General features: G+C 45.0%; 1 protein-coding gene across 2 annotated transcripts in view; it reads right to left on the bottom strand.

Annotated features, from left to right (window-relative positions):
- Nucleotides 1-18,505, bottom strand: part of RNASET2 (ribonuclease T2) — a 108,532-nt gene extending 90,027 nt beyond the window's left edge. The window contains exons 1-2 of one of the 2 annotated variants that reach the window (XM_077486626.1): nt 18,384-18,430; nt 11,487-11,647 (exon numbers count right to left, since the gene is read on the bottom strand). In XM_077486626.1, the coding sequence (XP_077342752.1) occupies nt 11,487-11,623 (137 nt within the window). In that variant the 5' untranslated portion in view covers nt 11,624-11,647; nt 18,384-18,430. Of the gene's footprint in view, nt 1-11,486; nt 11,648-18,383 lie in introns of both variants that reach the window. The other variant, XM_077486628.1, reaches the window with a different exon arrangement.
- Nucleotides 18,506-21,271: the final 2,766 nt, after the last annotated feature.

Raw genomic sequence — 21,271 nt, 5'->3', positions numbered from 1 at the left:
GTCCTTATTTCTCATAGCAGCGCAGTGAGGAAATCCCCTGCTGCACACCAAACAGTCAACAATTTAACTTTACGTCTGTGCGACATCTAAATGAAGTTTGTTTTTAAAAAAAAGGTACAGCGTGATGCGCCAAAATTAGCGCAGCGCAACATTGCTGATCCAGCTGGGCACTGCACACTAACCACTGTGTTCTAACTAGGGCTGAAACAATGAATCGATTAATCGACAACTAATCGATTATAAAATTAATCAATTACTATTTTCATAATCGATTAATCAGCCAGTAACCTAATGGGGTTAAAAAATAAAATAAAATGAGCCCTTTATAGTATAAAAAGAGCAAATAATCTCTACTGTAAATATTACTTTCACTGTTCCACAGTAAAAAAAATTATTAACCCCTTACAGTAGCGATTTGCTCTTTTTGTACTATAAAGGGTTAATTTTAGTTTTTTTACTAAACGTCTTAGGCCTGGTTCACACCTATGTGTTTTTTGGTGCTTTTTGCAGAAACACACTACAGTTCATTTACCGTATATACTCGAGTATAAGCCGAGATTTTCAGCCTCTTTTTTGAGGCTGAAAGTGCCCCCTCGGCTTATACTCGAGTCACCGCTGTCTGACTGCTCGATCAGCGTATCGAGCAGACAGACGGCGGACATTAAAATTTAAAAGCCGCGCCTCCTTCTCCGCCTCCGCCTGTGATAGGCGGAACACTGAATTTCCCAGCAGTCAGTGTTCCACCTATCACGGACATCCGCTCATTCTCATACTACGGACGAGTATGAGAGGATGTCCGTGATAGGCGGAACACAGGCTGCTGGGAAATTGAGTGTTCCGCCTATCACAGGCGGAGGCGGAATTTTGAATTGTAGAATGGCCGCCGAGAAGAGCGGCGATCCATCGGCACGGCACGGGACGGAGGAGGCACGGGACGGAGGAGGCACGGCACGGGACGGAGGAGGCACGGGAAGGAGGAGGCACGGCACGGGACGGAGGAGGCACGGGACGGAGGAGGCACGGCACGGGACGGAGGAGGCACGGGACGGAGGAGGCACGGCACGGGTCGGAGGAGGCTCGGGACGACGGCGGCTCGGGACGGAGGCTTGGGACACAGGTAGGCTGGACACACACACAAGGCTGCACGGACACACACACACACACACACACACACACACACACACACACACACACACAAGGCTGCACGGACACACACACACACACACACACACACACACAGGGATGGATGGATGGATGGATACACACACACACACACAGGGATGGATGGATGGATGGATACACACACACACACACAGGGATGGATGGATGGATGGATGAATACACACACACACACACACACAGGGATGGATGGATGGATGGATGGATACACACACAGGGATGGATGGACACACAGGGATGGACGGACACACACACAGGGATGGACAGCCATGTCTCACCCTCGGCTTATACACGAGTCAATAAGTTTTCCAGTTTTTTGGGGGTAAATTGGGGGCCTCGGCTTATATTCGGGTCGGCCTATACTCGAGTATATACGGTAACATGGTTTCCTATGGGGAACGTTCACATCTGTACTTTTTTTTTTAACCACTGCGTATTTTGAAAGGGTCAAGGACTTTTTTCAAAGCAAAATGGTGCTTTTTTGGTTCAATATACTTTTAGGCTGGATTCCCACCTATGCAGTTTTAGTGTTTTTTGCATTTCGCAGATTTTCACTACAGAACGTGTTCCATAGGAAACCATGTTAAATGAATTCTAGTGCAAATCTGCAAAATGCAAAAAGCACAAAAACTGCATAGATGTGAATCCAGCCTAATGGAGAGGCTGCAGAAAAGCATGTAGTGTATTTTTGCAGCAATTTGTTTTTTTTTATTATCTGCCCAACAACAAATTAGCCAAAAAAAAAAGCATAAAAAATGCAAACACGCAATTCGCAGCAAAATCACGCAAAAATCAAAACGCCCTGCAAAAAGCACTGCAGAAAGAGATAAAAGCAAACTGCATAGGTGTGTACCGAGCCTTATGCTGGCCACATGGATCAATTTTCTGACAAGAATATTCATAAGAAAAATCTTTGTAGATTCGCTGAATGAAAGAATGTTGTTTGAAAAATTCACTTGCTTTTAACATTCTGTTTTAAAATTAATGTAATTTTTAAACAAAAACCATATACACAGTCTAAAAATTCCTTTGATCAAGAAGTTTTCTATTATTTCTAAATTTTCCCATCACTGTGGTTGAAAACGAATGTCGATTTTACCCCACTAATGATTAGAAATTGAACAAACGTTCTTAAAATTAAATTTTTTTTTTTTTTTGAAGGAAGACATTTTTTTCCTTTTGTATGGCCAGCATAGAATAGATTACAGTTCTGTTTAGGGCTGCAAATAACAATTATTTTCATAATCGATTAAACGGCCAATTATTTTTTCGATCAAATAAAATCATAAAAAAACAAAAACAAAAAAAAAAAAACGTAATATGCCATTTTTCGGTTTATTTTAAAGTAATAATGAAAAAAACTGAGTGTTACACTCAAACTGCAGAATAAAACACCAATGATGGGGTACTATTCCTCCCGGGAACACCAATGATGGGGCCCTATTCCCCTCCCCCCTCTCAGGATAGGCCAATGATGGGGCACTATTCCTCCCGGGAACACCAATGATGGGGCACTATTCCTCCTGGGAACACCAATGATGGGGCACTATTCCTCCCGGGAACACCAATGATGGGGCACTATTCCTCCCGGGAACACCAATGATTGGGCACTAATCCCCTCCCCCTCCTAGGAACACCAATGATGGGGCACCATTCCCCCCTCCCAGGAACACCAATGGGGCACTATCCCCCCCCCCAGGAAGACCAATGATGGGGCACTATTCCACCCATACCCGGAACACCAATGATTCCCCCCCAGGAATACTTAGGAGTTACTTAGGAGGATCATTCATGGGGCACTTGTCATAAAAATAACGTACTGAGTTTTTACTGTGTTATTACTAGGCATTAGCTGCTATGTTTCACACACAGTGTGCAGCTCAGCTCTCCTTACTGCTGCTCCTCGCCTCTCTGTTCCCTTTGAGGCAACAGTGGGTGGGGCTGAGAAGATCAGTGGGGAGCTGACGTCAGCAAGGAGGAGAGGCGCGGACGTGTGGCGAAGAAGTGCCTGGTCACATATGGTGGCGCCTTGAACACAGGAGGATTTTAACGGACAGATAGGGAGAAAAGTGCAGACCAACTAATCAATAATGAAAATTGTGGACAGCGACAGTTTCAGCGCTAGTTCTGTTTGAAAATCTGCAAAACACTTTTTTTTTTCTTTAAATAAACAAAAAAAATAAATGAAAAAATAATGATATTGGAGTCTGATATTTACCAGCTTCAGTCTCTAAAAGTATATACAGTATATCTCTTCTGTCTGTTATGCTCAGTGGATTAGAGATTTTGCTCCCTAACCATATAGTTGGTTATTTATATTTACCACTGCATAGAGATATTTAAGAATAAATTGCCTTTTTTTTTAAATTTACATATTAAACTCAATTTTTAAGGTTATTAACTGATTAATCGAAACAATAATCGGCCAATGAATCGAATATGAAAATTCGTGTTAGTTGCAGCCCTAGTTCTAAACGCAAACAAAATGGAACAGCAAAGAGCGCCAGACTAAGTACAGTAGTACGAGTACAGTTTTTATTAAATGACAATTGTCAACTTACGATTAGCTGTAAGAACAAAGCATGTCTCCAGGATTGAAAACCCTGCTCTAAATGGGTCCGAAAGGTGGATAGTAAAGATGCTGCTGTGGCCACCTGCAGGATCAGAGGAAGAAGCCACAGGACTTTAAATTGCATGACCACGCCCCTCTGCTTCCTGTTTCTCCACAGTGACATCACTTCCAATCTAGTGTCCCTGTGTGTACCAGCCTGGCGCTTGGCATTACCTGGCTCATCCACCAGTGGTATCTGATCCTGCTGGTGGCCACAGCAGCATCCTGACCATCCACCTTGCAGTGCCATGGTCCATTGAAAGCAGTGTTTTAAATCATGGAGAAATGCTTTGTTCTTAGAGCCGAGTTGCCAATTGTATTTAATAAAAACTGTGCTCATTCTACTGTACTTAGTCTGGCGCTCTCTGCTGTTCAATTTTATTTTCTCAGAGGTCACTTCACTCTTATGGAGGAGCAACCGCTGGTGTTGTGTGGAGCAGAATACAGACTTTATTGACTTATTTACATGGACTTTCTGGGGTTACCAAGGAACCTATAGATTTATAGCTTATTTTCTCTGCCTTTCCCCCCTCTTCCTTGTTCACTGGTTAATAACTATGAAGCTCCTGAACAGTGGGCACAATAAGGCGCCCGCATCATGGAATTGTAGTCATCAAAAAAAAAAAAAAAAAAAAAGAAAAGAAGGAGAGCGGGTTGGTCACGAGGCAGGGAGCGGGAAAACGTTTTTGCCTCAGACTAGGAGGCTATATAAGCTCCTGCAGGTTAGACCCGCACACATTTGCCCTGAGGCAACTTAGAGCTTGAGTGCCCCTTCCCTCCCATCCTTGTCGCTGGCACCATTATGTGGTTATGCCCCCCTTGAATCAAGGGGGGGGGACTTTCTTTGTGAACTGATGTATTTATAGTTCGAGTCCTATGACTGAGCGACTTAGAATTGGTTTAAGTTGAAATAAAATATATTTATATTTCATGGATTTGAATAAAGTCATTTGTTTTGTTTAAAAGGTGCCGCTGCCATTTAAACACCATTCTGTTGTGATGTGATTACTTATAATAAATGTATGACCTACAATTCCATGTCTTGCACCATTTGCTTGTGTTTGGTTTGTGTTGTTACTCAGCAGCTGATGTGAATATACCCTTACTCAAGTGACCTGTGCCACGCAGACCAAACAATCAAAATCCCATTTATTGTTTCCTATAGCAATTTTTTGTAAATTAAGGAACTATTGGACTTTTATGGTATTTAAAAGTAGCACTGAAAATGCTTTTTAAAAACATATAAAAAAAAAAAAAAAAAAAAAAAAACCTTTATCACTACTACTACTACAAAAAAAAAAAAAAAACACAGAAGTTCGGTACAATGACTAGTTTCATATTATTGTCAGCATTCTTGTCAGCCGATATTGAGCACTTTTGTTCTAGTTTAACACAAACAAAACTCGCTGACAAGAACAAAATGACATGCACAAAAACCACAAGCAGTGGAAGTAGATTATTTCAAGTCTCTATGGAAATATGAGGACAACATTGCAAATGCTAATATATGTAATAATAAACAAACATACTAGATAAAAAATAGATGTCTAGATGTACATTGCCCTAAACATTCCATCTGCTGATGACAAAATCAGTGCTATACTGTAAGGCCCTTTTCATATGTAATGATCCGCCCCGTGATGATCCGCTTGCTCAGCGGGGATCGCTCCGTTGTCCCCGCTGAGCCGGCGGCGGACAGGGCGGTCCCAGCACACTGTGCAGGAACCGCCCTGTCAGCTCTCCGCTCTCCTCTATGGGGGATCGGATGAGCACGGACCATCTGTCTGTGTTCATCCGATCCGCTCTGCAGACGGATAGAAAAATAGGATTTTCCTCCGTCTGTAGAATCGGACAATAGCGGAGGCGGACGATAGCGGGTGTCTGCGGATGTTTATCCGCAGACACCCGCTATCCCATAGGAATGCATGCATGTCCGTATTTCATCCGCAAACGGATGGATGAAATACGGACATAATGTCCACATGTGTGAAAGGGGCCTAATTCTGATCCACTGCCCCTAAACGGAAGGGAACAGAGTATCCTTTGGTTTTTGTGAGAGGACCTAATCGAAACGGGAGGTAGGTGGGTGTAAACAGACACAAGTGCATTTATACCTACCTGTCTATAGGGATAAATGGACTTTCCGGTCAGGTCCGCATAAAAAAGGAATAGGCAGACCTGATCGGAACTCCTGTGTGAAAGGGGCCTAAAGGAAAAGTTTGATTGTGCCCACAGCCACAAGATAGAAATAGATTTCATCAGTAGACAGATTTTTTTATTTATTTTTTTAACCTGAATGGTTGTATGGTAATGAACCCAATGTCTGCCACCAATAAATGTGTTATTACACAGGAAACCACTTAAAAGCACCAACCTAGGGTGTGACATTGTCACTTACAAGCCACAACTGTATTGCAGGGTGACCTATACTTTACAATGGTGATGCCTAGTTTAAACAGCATTTATAGAAAAAAAAAATAACAAAAAAAATAAAAAATCACAGTTTGATTGGTGCATTTTGGAACAGCCCCCATTCAAACAGCCACAGGGATGCAATCTAACTTCCGTTTACATTTCTTAGAGAGCGGGAGTCCAAAAACTATTCTACAACAGCTATTACCCAGATATATTATATATAGTTATTATTATATAGTAACTTGACCCCCCCCCCCCAAAAAAAAAACCCACACTTCACATACTCACCTGCCCAGCAAATCTAGCATTATCCTGCTGTGATCTGCCAATCTGCTGCCACAGCCTGGGTCCTCCAGCACCATCTTCTGCAATATCATCAAGCACCAGTTGTCTTTTAGGTTCAGGCATCAGGGATGATGAGGGACCAATGATGCAGGGCTAACGCTACCCACCAAACGCTGTGTGCCCCTGCAGCCTCCTGGGATGCCTGTCATAAATATCCCAGGAGGCTGCGGAAGCAGGGATACATTATTCTAGCCTAGGCTGGACTTAAAAAAATTAAAACATGTAAACAAAAAATATATATATATATATTGCTTTTTAACCACTTAAAGTGATTGTAAACGATCACCTTGTAAAACAACCCATTCGGTTTAGAAAAAAAAAAAAAGGCAACATTTTTTTGTATAGATAAAAAAAACACACACAACCACAACCACACACACACACACACACACACACACACACACACACACACACTACAACATTATAAATACCTTTTTTCTCTTAAAAAAAAAAATAATGATCACATTCCCTCTGTTCTCAGCTGCATAAGAGCGGGGGGAGAAAGAGCAGCACACTGTGCAGCGTGGATGGCAGGACAAGTCTGATCATTGGAGAAGAGTACACTGAGCTCCCAGCATAGCTAGAGAACTGACCATGTTGTGCTCTCCTGACTAGTGTGGTCAGTTTTTAATAGGAAAGCAGAGGGATTGGCCTGGAACACCAGAGATTTCACATAAAGGAAGCTATTTAAAGAAAACAGAATACTTTCTCATACAAGTACATGGTACAGCAGGCACATATCAGGAATATAAATCATTGGGATAACAAATGCTTTAAGCTCTGGAAGATTTTACCCCTTTCACCACCAGGGCATCGTTTTGCTATTCACCACTGCTCTACTTTAACTGGCAATTGCGCTGTCATGCAACACTGTATGCAAATTACATTTTTTATCATTTTTTTCTCACAAATAGAGCTTTCCTTTGGTGGTATTTGATCACCACTGGGTTTTTTTGTTTTTTCTGCTATAAAAATTAAGAGAATAAAAAATTAAACTACTATTTTCTACTTTCTGAAAAAATATCCAATAAAATGTATTCTATGTCTTTGGGGGGAAAAAAAATCCCAATACGTGTCTATTGTTTTGCATTAAAGTTATAGTGTCTACAAACTAAGGTTTGATATTTGAAAATATATAAATTCTGATGTACTGATGGCCAATTTATTGAAGCTTGTAAAATGCCAGGACAGTACAAATATCCCCCAAATTACCCCTTTTTGGAAAGTAGACAGTCTGAGGTATTTAGTAAAAGGCAGAGCGAGTTTTTTGAAGAAGTTGTAATTTTTTTTTATAACAGTTTTTTGGAAACTTACGAAATTCATTTTTTTTCTTTCCACGAGTATTTTTTTTACAAATTGTCCCCAGCGCAACTTCAATACAGGGCACTTTCCCACCTTCCTGCCGAAAACCACATTTTCAGCTTTCAACAGTGTTGCATTTTAACCACTTAAGTACCAGGCCTCTTCTTTAGATGTATTTACAAGTTAAGAATCTGCTGCAGAGACCACTTTTATCTTGTAGCGGACTGCCAGCCGAACATGAGGGTACTCGGGTTACAACGTAAACCCATTATCAAAGTAAGGACGTATATCGGCATTCGGCGGTCCGGAAGTGGTTAAATGACAATTGCGTGGTCATGCAGCACTGTACGCAAACAACATTTTTACCATTTTGTTCCCACAAATAGAGCGTTTGGTGATATTTGATCACCACTGGGGTTTTATTTTTTCGCTAAACAAATAAAAAAATTGGTACCGTATATACTCGAGTATAAGCCGAGATTTTCAGCCTCTTTTTTGAGGCTGAAAGTGCCCCCCTCGGCTTATACTCGAGTCATCGCTGTCTGCCTGCTCGATCAGCGTGTCGAGCAGACAGACAGCGGACATTCTACCCTTCAAACGCCGCGCCTCCGCCTTCGCCTGTGATAGGCGGAACACTGAATTTCCCAGCAGCCTGTGTTCCGCCTATCACGGACATCGTCTCATCCTCGTACTACGGACGAGGATGAGACGATGTCCGTGATAGGCGGAACACAGGCTGCTGGGAAATTCAGTGTTCCGCCTATCACAGGCGAAGGCGGAGGCGCGGCTTTTGAATTTTAGAATGGCCGCCGAGGCGCCGACGAAGAGCGGCGATCCTGGCAAGGCACGGGACGGAGGCAAGGCAAGGCACGGCACGGGACGGGACGGAGGCAAGGCACGACACGGGACGGAGGCAAGGCACGGCACGGGACGGAGGCAAGGCACGGCACGGGACGGAGGCAAGGAGGCAAGGCACGGGACGGAGGCTCGGGACACAGGCTCGGGACACAGGTAGGCTGGACACACACACACACACACACACACACACACACACACACACACACACATGGATGGAGACACACACACACACAGGGATGGATGGATGGATGGAGACACACACACACAGGGATGGATGGATGGATGGAGACACACACACACAGGGATGGATGGATGGATGGACACACACACACACAGGGATGGATGGATGGATGGACACACACACACACACAGGGATGGATGGATGGATGGACACACACACACACAGGGATGGATGGACGGACACACAGGGATGGACGGACACACAGGGATGGACGGACACACAGGGATGGACGGACACACACACAGGGATGGACAGGCATGTCTCACCCTCGGCTTATACACGAGTCAATAAGTTTGCCAGTTTTTTTGGGGGTAAATTGGGGGCCTCGGCTTATATTCGGGTCGGCCTATACTCGAGTATATACGGTATTTTTTTTACATTTGTCTTTGTTTCTGTTATAAAACGTTGTAAGTAAGTAAGTTTTCTCCTTCACTGATGGGTACTGATGAGGCTGCACTGACAAGCACTGATAAGGTGGCACTAATGAGGTGATACTGATGCGGTAGCACTGATGGGCATTGATAGGTGGCACTGAAGGGCAGCACTGATAGGCCACACTGATAGGTACTGATGAATAGGCACTGGCAGGCATTACTAATGGGCACTGATTGGCATCCCTGGTAGACATGGGTGGGCATCCTTGGTGGGGCTTCACTGATAATCAGCGCAGGACCCCCCGTCAGTAGAGCAGCTGATCGGCTCTCCTCTACTCATGTCTGTCAGTGCAAGTGGAGGAAAAGCCGATAAACATCTTCCTGTTTACACTGTGATTGGACACAGCTGATCACATGATAAAGAGCCTACATCAGAAGCTCTTTACCTAGATCGGAGATGCGGTGTGTTAGACTGACATCACACCAACAATCGCCAGCACTGAGTGCCCCAGCGATCACAGCTTATCCTGCTGGATGTCATGTGACGTCAATTCAAGATAACAACCACTTTGCGCACACCATTTTGCTATATGGCGGACGGGATGTGGTAAAAGTCCACCCTCTGCCGCCCACATATGTGTTACATGGGTAGCAAGAGGTTAATAAGTCTCAGATTCCATTCAAATAGCAAACATGGACAAAATTTAATTGGACTTTCAAAATAATGAAGTTGACCCAATGATGACAAGAAAGAATGTTTTGACCAATGATTTGTCCACCAATTTTCTAAGGAAAATCTTACTATGTGTGGCCAGTTCTAGTATCTGTTTATTTAAAAATCAAACAGATGACTTTGCCACTTTACAAACATTCTCAATTTTTCAGTTTCAATTGTTTTTTTGAAAGTTTTTGAAGCATAAAAGGATAACCATTACAAAGCAGAGCACCGAACAATCCTCGCTAAGCTCTGTATATTCAAAAACAAATACATAATAGAAAGAGAAAAATGATAACACAGGGGACATAGTAGAGCCATGGCAAAGAGGAGGAACTGACTGTGGCCTCCCCCATAATCCCCTACAAAGAGGGAGATCAAATATATGATAAATAGCTACTTAAAGCGGAGGTCCACCCTAAAATGGACCTCCGCTCATCGGAATCCCCCCCCCCCCTCCGGCGCCACAATCGGCACCTTTCAGGGGGGAGGGGGGTGCAGTTACCTGGATAATCCAGGTAACTGCACCCACTTCCGGGCTAGCTCTCTGCGGAAAGGGGCGTACGTTACGCCCCTTTCCGCAAGCGCCCGCCCCCTTCAGCAAGTGCCCCGCTGCCTGCTGGGAAACACACAGCTCCCAGAGGCAGCGGGGACCGTCCGGATTGCGCCACGCGGCTCGCGCATGCGCAGTAGGGAACCGGGAAATGAAGACGAAAGGCTCCATTTCCTGATTCCCATACCCAAGATGGCGGCGGCAGGACCCGACAGACGAGCGAGCGATCGGCTTCGGGTGCCGACATCGCGGGCGCGCTGGACAGGTAAGTGTCACTATTTAAAAGTCAGCAGCTGCAGTATTTGTAGCTGCTGGCTTTTAAAAAAAAAAAAAAAAAAAACGCGGAGTCCCGGTGGACTCCCGCTTTAACTTAGACCCATAATGGCCTAAGAAATGAATGAGGGCCATCAAAGAGACAGCTTGTTGGGTCTATCTGTGATATACGTAGAGATGATATGTATGATATTTAACACATCAAAAGTGCGTGACCTCTATGAAGAGATCCTTAGATTAATAAGGCAATTAACTTATGTTATACAATCCAACTGCTCTCTCCATTGTCATACAACTTTCAACAATCTTTAAAAGATTAAAGAAAGGAGAAAAAAAAGAAGGTGAGTCTGTTCGGAATCTACCACCAAGTGTTCCTGGAGTCAAGACCGTGTGTTTGGCACCTGCAAGTAGACGAGCCAAGGGGACCACATTTTAACGAAGAGGGGTTGTTTGTCTCACAAGACGTTTATTACTTTTTCATTTAACGTGATCCACTTGAGTTTATGTTTCATTAATGAGGAAGTAAACCCTGATGGTTTTACTTCCTCTTTATTCCCCTGCAAAGTAAAAGCATAATGGGTTGATATGCATCACATACTGGCCCATTATGTGGCACTTACCTGCAAACAAAGCCTGCTATAACCACAATGTCCCTGCTGGTGGAAGCATCCATCTTCGTCCCTCTTCCTTCAGTGGCTGCCGACCCTGGCTCTGTGACTGGCTGGAGCCCCGTGACGTCACTCCCGCACACGTGCATAGGAGCCACCAGTCAGGGCACACACTGGGGAAGAAACGGGACTCATGTGTCAACGTGTGGTCCGCTACAAGACAAATATCTCCTAAATGGCACACATTTAGGAAATATTTTCAGTACATATAGGTAAACCTCATCATAGACTTACCTATATGTAAAAATGTCCCCTTTAAAGCTATGTCTAAGGCTGGGCTTTTACAAGCAGTTACAATAGCAATATTGGCTGCTAAAAACATATAGTATATCATACGTGTGTCTTGTTGAATTTTGAACTGGTTTATTTAGTAGGGCAACGCTTGCATCTTTAGTAATAGTAACCAAGGTGACTGAAAAGATAAAGGAATGTACCCTCATCCAAAAAAACAATGCACTTTGAGATAAGTCCAGCATCTGTGCAGAAACAAAGACTTTCTCCATTTTTGTCTCAAAATGGACAATCCCCTTAAACAAGATATAATCCATTATTTTAAATAGATGGGAACTGGGGAATGCACATTTTGTGAAGTGACAGATTTATGTTTTTCTGTTTCGCGTTTTAGTTTTTTAATTCTCATATTCATGTGCCGTTATAAATACTAGTAAGAACAAAAAAAAAAGAAGAACAACATAAGTAAAGAAAGATCAGATAGGCAAATCCAACATGACAAGAAACAAAAGGGAACTAAAACAGGAAGTAGATATACATAATAATGCAGTAAGTTCCACTTTAGTCCAGCTCCAGATTTACTCTGAACACCTGCCTGTAGAGTAACAACTTGTGTAACAACAGAAATATAGAAAAAAACTGCTTTGGATATATGATTTCTCCTGCTTCATAAAAGGATTTTAAATTAAAGCGATAAAATCTCTATCATAAGATGTTTGCCTAACATGGTAATAGAGGTAGACATCTAAGTTTATATTCCAAATATGTGCCTGCTGTACCATCTAGGTGTATGAGAAAGTATCCTGTTCTCTTTGTATTGCTTTCTTTGTGTGAAATCCCTGGTGTTCCTCCCAGTCCCTCTGCTTTCCTATTAAAATTTGACCACATTAAGCAAGGGAAAACAGCGTGGTCAGTTCTCTGGTTGTGTTAGGAACTCAGCCTGCTCTCCTCCAATGAGAAGACTTGTCCTGATAGGCCTCCTCTGCACAGCCATTCACTGGGAAACTCAGTGCACTGTTGCCCCCCCGCTCTTATGCAGCTGAGAACAGAGGGGATGTAATCACTTGTGAAAGAAAAAAAAAAAGTGTTTATAATTTTTTTTTTTTAGATCTATACACAAAAGTTTTGCCTTTCATTTCTATTTTAAACTGAATGGATTGTTTTACAAGGTGATTGTTTACAATCGCTTTACCCTAAGAGCCAGTTCACACAGGGGCGACTTGTCAGGCGACTGACAAGTCGCATCCCATTCTGTACTATGGAACCGTTCTAATAGGAGCGACTCAAGTCGCTCCGACTTAGATAAATGTTCCTGTACTACTTTGGGGCGATTTCAGGCAACTTGCATTGACTTCTATACAGAAGTCATTTTGCAAGCCGCCGCTGAAGTCAAGTGCAGGTCGCCTGAGGCAGTCCCGCTGCAAGTCATGCTGCCTCAGTGTGAAACGGCTCTAAGTACATCAACAGAGGTAAAAGCAAAGAATCTAAAATAAATATTTATTTATTGTACATGACCAAATGTCTGCCCAATATCAGGGGACATTTCTAAAAGGTTTGAAGATCTCACTGAAGTCATTTTATACTAAATGAATGTATGTAAAATATTATTGGTGGTAAGTTGAAGATTACCTTCAAGAGGAAAGAGGGGAGAATCCCTTCTGGTTACTCACAAGTCAGCTATAGGTTTCTAAATGGGGTGCTGGGAGCTACATGTTCTCATTTTATATGCTATTTTCTACTTTGATTCCTCACCTGGGTTTACCTTTCCTAACACCATGCTTTGGGCTTTAGTCCTCCCTATATCAGACATCCACTATTTACATTGACATGTACTTTATTACTCTCCACAGATTGTCCTTTGAGACACATATTGCATCACTTTTGATTTTCAATGGGGACATCACTCCCATGGCAGTCCATTCACAATTTCTTGTGTTCTCGTGCCGCTGGCCACAGCTCCCAGAGAAGTGTCCCCCATTATGTCTATGGCCTTCACCACCCCATTTGGAACCCATAGCTGACTTGTGTGTAACCAGGAGGGATCCCCCCCCCCTTTCTTTGTATCAAACCAAATATTTTATATATATATATATATATATATATATATATATATATATATATATATATATATATATATATATATATATATATATATATATATATATATATATATATATATATACACACCCATCAATGTATTTCTTTATATTACTTGGAGAGGTCTAGGTTATTAACCAACAACATGGCGGTGAGGCGATAAGTATGTACATACAGGTATCATGTGTTACTGAGCAACATTATTTATTTACTGTATTGTGTTACAATTCAACACCTGTGTATGTACCAATAAACTTGATATTATATATTGATTTTTTTTATCACCTCAAAACCGTGTGCTTCACTTAAAGTCCCAAATTTCCCTTCTATTTTATCTGCACCAGGGATGGAGGCATATGACTCTACCTAGTCACTGCCTCATTCAAACTCGCACCTATTTCCCCCTTCTCAAATTTTTTACAGCTAATTGGCAAACTATTGCAGACCAAAGAGAAAAAGTTTGCAATCAAGCCTCTTTACCAAACCGAAAAAGTGGTTGGTAGAGGAGGACACATTTGCGCTTGTATCAGCCAACTGTTGGTGCAATGAACTGTCACATCACCGGTTTATGTTTGGTCTGATTGTTTATTTATGTATTCATTTATGCACAAGTTGTTGAAGCGCTGCACTTCTACAGTAAAACCTTGGATTGCGAACATAATTCGTTCCAGAAACATACTTGTAAATCAAAGCGATTTTCCCCATAAGAAATAATGGAAACTCAAATGATTCGTTCCACAACAATTTAATCATAAGTCCTTCCATTTATAGTCCATATAAAAATATTATAGCAATGTGATAGGTTGTGTAAACATAAAATGTCCATTCACAAATGGAAGCCTTCACAAGGGGATTAGAAGCAAAATCCAGCAGGAGCTACAGAGTATTAAAGAGAAGAGAGCTACCTCTGTAGCAATATGTTGCCAAATGTTCTACCTTTATTAAATGTAACTGTATTGCTACACTTAGAGGCGCCTCTCCTCTCTTTTATACTCAGTTGTGACGTGACGCTACTTCAGGGGTTGACAAATGTGCTTTGAATTTAGGAGCCAGTTAGAAAAGTTAGGAGCCAGTTTTTTTTTTTTGTTTTTTTTTGAGTGGTATGGATTGTCAGCTCCCGGGGTAAGGCCACTCATTTTCACCCCCTATCCCCTACTCACAATGGAGCACCCAGTCAATAACTCAATTGAAACGCTGTTACATCAGTGTTATGGGCTGACCAGAAAGAGTAAGGCTGGCAACAGATGGAACTGGCTGGCACTGGCAGGTGGCACTGGCTGGCACTGGCAGGCGGCACTGGCAGGCACGTGGAACTGCCAGATGGCACTGACAGGTGACACTGGTTGGCATTGGCAGGTGACACTGGTTGGCATTGGCAGGTGACACTGGTTTGGAACTGGCAGGTGGCACTATTGGAACTGGCAGGTGGCACTGGTTTGGAAGTGGCAGGTGGCCCTGGTTGGTGATGGCAGGTGGCCCTGGTTGGTGATGGCAGGTGGCCCTGGTTGGCGGTGGCACTAGTTGTCACTGGCAGATGGCACTGATTGGTGGTGGCACTGGTTGGTGTTGGCAGGTGGCACTGGTTGGTGGTGGCACTAGTTGGCACTGATTGGCAGTGGCACTGGAAGGTGGCACCGATTTGTGGTGGCACTGATTGGTGGTGGCAGGGATTGGCAGTGGCACTGGTTGGCACTGGCAGGTGGCACTGATTGGCGGTGGCAGGTGGCACTGGTTGCCACTGGCAGGCATGTGGAACTGCCAGATGGCATTGGCAGGTGACACTGGTTGGCATTGGCAGATGACACTGGTTTGGAACTGGCAGGTGGCACTGGCAGGTGCCCCTGATTGGCAGGTGGCACTGGTTTGGAAGTGGCAGGTGGCCCTGGTTGGCGGTGGCACTAGTCACTGGCAGAAGGCACTGATTGGTGGTGGCACTGGCTGGTGTTGGCAGGTGGCACTGGTTGGCGGTGGCACTAGTTGGTGGTGGCACTGGCAGGTGGCACTGATTGGTGGTGGCAGGTGGCACTGGTAGGTGGTGGCAGGTGGCACTGGTAGGTGGTGGCAGGTGGCACTGGCAGGTGGCACTGATTGACGGTGACACTCGGCACTGGCAGGTGGCACTGACTGATGGTGCCACTGATTGGCACTGGCAGGTGGCACTGGCAGGTGGCACTGGCAGGTGGCACTGATTGGCGGTGGCACTGGTTAGTGGCAGGTGGCACTGGTTGGTGGTGGCACTGACACTGGCAGGTGGCACAGATTGGTGGTGGCAGATGGCACTGGCAGGTTTCACATGGAGCACTGTTACTGAAATGTAACAGAGGAGCTGTCAGAATTGAGCTTAATGTCGGAACGGGCGGGACCCAGCCGGGGTGTGAAACTGACAAGTAACAGAGAGGCGGATCTGTCAGATTTGAGCTTGATGTCGGGGTGGGCGGGACCCGGCCGGGGTGGGTGGTGCTTAGTCGGGTGGGCGGGACTCAGCAGCTATCAAACACCAGCCAACTATTGGGCTGCTTAAAAAAAGGGGTGGGGCCACATACACGTAGCGGCCCGCCCCGATCCTATTGGCTGGTGTTTGATAGCTGCTGGGTCCCGCCCTCCCCGACATCAGGCTGAAATCTGATAGATCCTCCTCTCTCCGTTGCTTGTCAGTTTCACACACTTAGTGCGGTGCCGCTGAGTGTGGAGGAGGGAGGAGGACGGCAGTCAGTATTCATGTGCTGCATGTCTGGGGCATCAATAGCGAGTGGGCTGGTGGCAGCTTAGGCGCCAGGTTGCGATTTCTGGTCGCATTGGCGACCTGGCGCCTGGGGCTTGTCGAGCCCTGCGCTACTTGTATATCAAGTCAATGTTTATTTAAAAAAATTAGCTCGTCTTGCAGAACGCTCTCAAACCAAGGTTTTGCTGTATATCACATAATTCAGATGGGTGCTGGGACCTGTCCTCCCCGCTGAGCTGCTTTTTGCTGCATATGCATCCACCTCAGAACTGTGCACAGGCGGTCCATATAAGTAAATGCAGATACAGCAGCTGCCACGGACAGTCGCATTTCAAAATTTGACAACTGGGCAGGAACAGGGGCATGGCTCTGACTGCACTGTGCCTACATTCAGAGCTGTGCACCTGTTCCTGCCAGTCTACAGTTAAAAAAAAATAAAAATGCAAGTCTGTTTGCACCCCCCTACCAATATATCTACTTTGTGTCCATGGAAAAAAGGGAGCTAAACACTGAATGGTCACGGCACAAAAGTGATATCCATCCATCCTACTCCAATTCAGTAGGAGATCTGTTCACAGACAGGACTAGGTGGCGCCCTTGTAAAAGGGGCCAAATTACTCAGTTAAAACGATTTTAAAGGCAGTTTTTTATTTATTTATTTAATGCATTCTACACATTCGGATAAAAATCCTTCTGTGTGCAGCAGCCCCCATAACAATTACATGCGGTCCCCTTAGTTCCAGCGATGTTGCACAAGTGTCTCAGCCGCCCAGACTCCCTTCCTCATTGGCTGAGACAGCAGCGGGGCAGCCAATGAGTAGAGAAAGAGGGCGGTGCCGGCCCGTGGCTCAGTGTCTGAATGGACACACAGAGCTGGGCTTGGCTTGAGTGCCCCCATAGCAAACTGCTTACTGTGGGGGGCACTCAACAGAAGGGAGGGGCCAGGAGAGCCAAAGAGGAGGAATGGGGCTGCTCTGTGCAAAACTATTTTACAGGGGAGGTACGTATAACATGTTTATTATTTTTAAACAGGGGGGGGGGGGGGGAGGGTTGAGAATTTCAAGCAAAAACTTACTGCTATTAAAAATGCTCCCTGCCCCTCCCAACCCCTATTCTGACTAACTTGTGTACGAAGGATCTGTATACTTACAGTACCTGTTTTCAGGTTGCTCCAGTCCGGTCATGTGATCTCTCCTGTCAGCCAACTATGGCTGGAATGCCTGGGAGCAGCGATATCACCCATGGGCTCCTATGGACCATCCATTGTTGGTGCTTCCTCCTCTCCCCTGCAGCCAGTGCTGACACAGGGGTGATCACAGGAATGGGCTGAAAATATGGAAGTATACAGATCTTTCTTACACAGGCGAGTCAGAATAGATGTTGGGAGAGGTAAGAGAGCATTTTTAAGATTAGTTAGGCTTTGCCTGGATTTCTACTTTAAGAAACCCCCCCCCCCCCCCCCCCATAATAGGTTCAGCTGAGCTGGAAAGTTTATTCACACTGGACTGGACTGGTTCTGAACACCACTATGAGAGGTTATGTCAGAGATCTGACCCAACCTTCACCAGAGTGAGAACCTGCCATTTATCACCCAATGTACTAAACAGTCTCTGTACATTGGCATCTTCTTATCACCCTGGAAAGGAATCCATTCCATCTGCTAGATAGGATTTCCCCTAATCAGTATAAAGTATACAAAGACATTTCTCCTCCATATACAGAACACGCTCCCAGTGTACATACATGGGGATGGGAGGATTCTCAGCACACAAATAACAACCTGCCGCTCCTTTACTTACCCGTCTCCCGGTCTTCATACGAACCCCAGGTGATCTTCTCCAACAACAATCAGAACAATCCAGGAACTTGCAGAGCCGCAGCTTAGCCCCGCCCATAAACACAGACTTCCTCTTTGGTTGGTTGAATGGACGGCGCTTCTTAGCAAAGGGTGCTTTGCTGCCACCTGCTGCTGCTTTATAGGCATTACACTTCTATAATAAACCCCCTAAGCAGAGAGGTGACCGAGGAAGCGTGTGAGAAGGGAACTAATTACACAATCGTGAGGACTGGCTGGTTTCACTACCTATTTGGTCTCAGCACGAGGGCGAAGGTCTGCAAACTTTTATGTACATTCAATATTTTACTAGTTCTCAAATCTCATGGGCTGCAAAAACTGTTTTATGAATCAAAATACCCATACAATCGGGAATATCCAGCAGAGTACTGCTTAATACAGAAATGCCTATCAGAGTGCCCCTTTACATTCAAGAGTGCCCATCAGATTCCCCCTGATATCCAGGAGTGCCTAGATTCCCCCTTTCATGTGTGCCCAATGGGTGCCCAAGGTCAGTGTGTAGTGTAGTGTGGTCAGGTCAGTGTGTAGTGGTCAAGTCATTGTGTAGTGTAGTGGTCTGGTCAGTGTGCAGTGTAGTGTGGTCAGGTCAGTGTGTAGTGGTCAGTGTGTAGTGGTCAAGTGATTGTGTAGTGTAGTGGTCAGGTCAGTGTGTAGTGTAGTGTAGAAGTCTGATCAGTGTGTAGTGTAGTGGTCAGGTCAGTGTGTAGTGTAGTGTAGTGGTCTGGTCAGCGTGTAGTGAAGTGGTCTGGTCAGCGTGTAGTGTAGTGGTCTGGTCAGCGTGTAGTGTAGTGGTCTGGTCAGCGTGTAGTGTAGTGGTCTGGTCAGCGTGTAGTGTAGTGGTCTGGTCAGTGTGTAGTGCAGTGTAGTGGTCTGGTCAGTGTGTAGTGTAGTGTAGTGGTCTGGTCAGTGTGTAGTGTAATGTAGTGGTCTGGTCAGTGTAGTGTAGTGGTCAGTGTGTAATGTAGTGTAGTGGTCTGGTCAGTGTGTACTGTAGTGGTCAGAGTGTAGTGTAATGGTCTGGTCAGTGTGTAGTGTAGTGTAGTGGTCTGGTCAGTGTGTAGTGTAGTGTAGTGTAGTGGTCTGGTCAGTGTGTAGTGTAGTGGTCAGTGTGTAGTGTAGTGGTCAGTGTGTAGTGTAGTGGTCTGGTCAGTGTGTAGTGTAGTGGTCAGGTCAGTGTGCAGTGTAGTGGTTAGGTCAATGTGCAGTGTAGTGGTCAGTGTGCAGTGTAGTGGTTAGGTCAATGTGCAGTGTAATGGTCAGTGTGCAGTGTAGTGGTTAGGTCAATGTGCAGTGTAATGGTCAGTGTGCAGTGTAGTGGTTAGGTCAATGTGCAGTGTAATGGTCAGTGTGCAGTGTAGTGGTTAGGTCAATGTGCAGTGTAGTGGTCAGTGTGCAGTGTAGTGGTTAGGTCAATGTGCAGTGTAATGGTCAGTGTGCAGTGTAGTGGTTAGGTCAATGTGCAGTGTAGTGGTTAGGTCAATGTGCAGTGTAGTGGTCAGTGTGCAGTGTAGTGGTCAGTGTGTAGTGTAGGGGAAGAAGCAGATTTGAGATAATTATATACAAATGATTACTCTTAAAAATGTAGACTGACAATGTATAATACAAAACAGATTACAGCGCACACATGCAAAAATTACATTTATCCTGCAAGGCTAGTTAAAAACACCTGAACATATTCAAAAATACGGGGGTGACAATGTATAATGGGGGGGGGGGGCGATACAGATTCTTGCCAAGGGAGCTGGAGACCCTAGGTATGCCTCTGGTGCCCATCAGAGTCTGCCCCCCCTTTACATCTAAGTGTGCCCATCAGAGTCCCCCCCTTGACATCTAAGCGTGCCCATCAGAGTCCCCCTTACATCCAGGAGTGTCTAGAGTCCCCCCTTTCATGTGTGCCCATCAGAGTCCTTCTTACACCTATCTGTGCCAATCAGAGTCCCCCTTACATCCAGGAGTGTCTAGAGTCCCCCCTTTCATGTGTGCCCATCAGAGTCCTTCTTACACCTATCTGTGCCAATCAGGGTCCCCCTTACATCCAGGAGTGTCCATTGGATTCCTCCTTACATCCAGGAGTGCCTATAGTCCTTCTTTCATGTGTGCCCATCAGAGCCCTTTTTTCATCTATCTGTGCCCATCAGAGTCTCCCCCCCCCCATCCAGAAGTGCCCATTAGATTCCCCCTTTCATGTGTGCCTATCAGGATCATCATTACATCTATCTGTGCCCATCAGACCCCCCCCCCCCCCCCCATTACATACATTCAGGAGTTTCCATTAGAGTCCCCCTGACATCCAGGGGTGCCTAGAGTCCTCCCTTCCATGTGTGCCCATCAGAGTCTTTCTTACATCTGCCTGTGCCCATCAGGGTCTCCCCTTACATCCACCAGTGCCTAGAGTCCTCCCTTTCATGTATTCCCATAAGAATCCCCTTTACATCTATCTGTCCCCCTTACATCCAGGAGTGCATATTCGATTTTCACTTTCATGTGTACCAATCAGAGTCCTCCTTACATCAATCTGTGCCCATCAGAGCCCACCCCCTTACATCCAGGAGTGCCCGTTACAGTACCCCTTCACATCCAAGAGTGCCCTTTCATGTGTGCCCAACAGAGTCATCCTTACATCTATCTGTGCCCACCAGAGCCCCTCCTTACTTTAAGGAGTGCCCAGCTGAACCCCTTTACATCCAAGCATACCCATCAGAGTCAGGGCAATCGTGTCAGCCAACAATAGGGGAAGGCGTATCTGCACTGGGGACTGGGGCAAAGCTGGCTGACCTACTGGCGGGGGATGTTCCAGTCCCTATATTATAAAGATAAGATAAATTTGTTCTG

The sequence above is a fragment of the Lithobates pipiens genome, unplaced genomic scaffold (assembly GCF_037356315.1).
Source record: "Lithobates pipiens isolate NorthernLeopardFrog02 unplaced genomic scaffold, aLitPip1_a1.2 Scaffold_18, whole genome shotgun sequence".
Lineage (NCBI taxonomy): Eukaryota > Metazoa > Chordata > Amphibia > Anura > Ranidae > Lithobates > Lithobates pipiens.
This window is presented reverse-complemented; position numbering and strand designations above follow the sequence as displayed.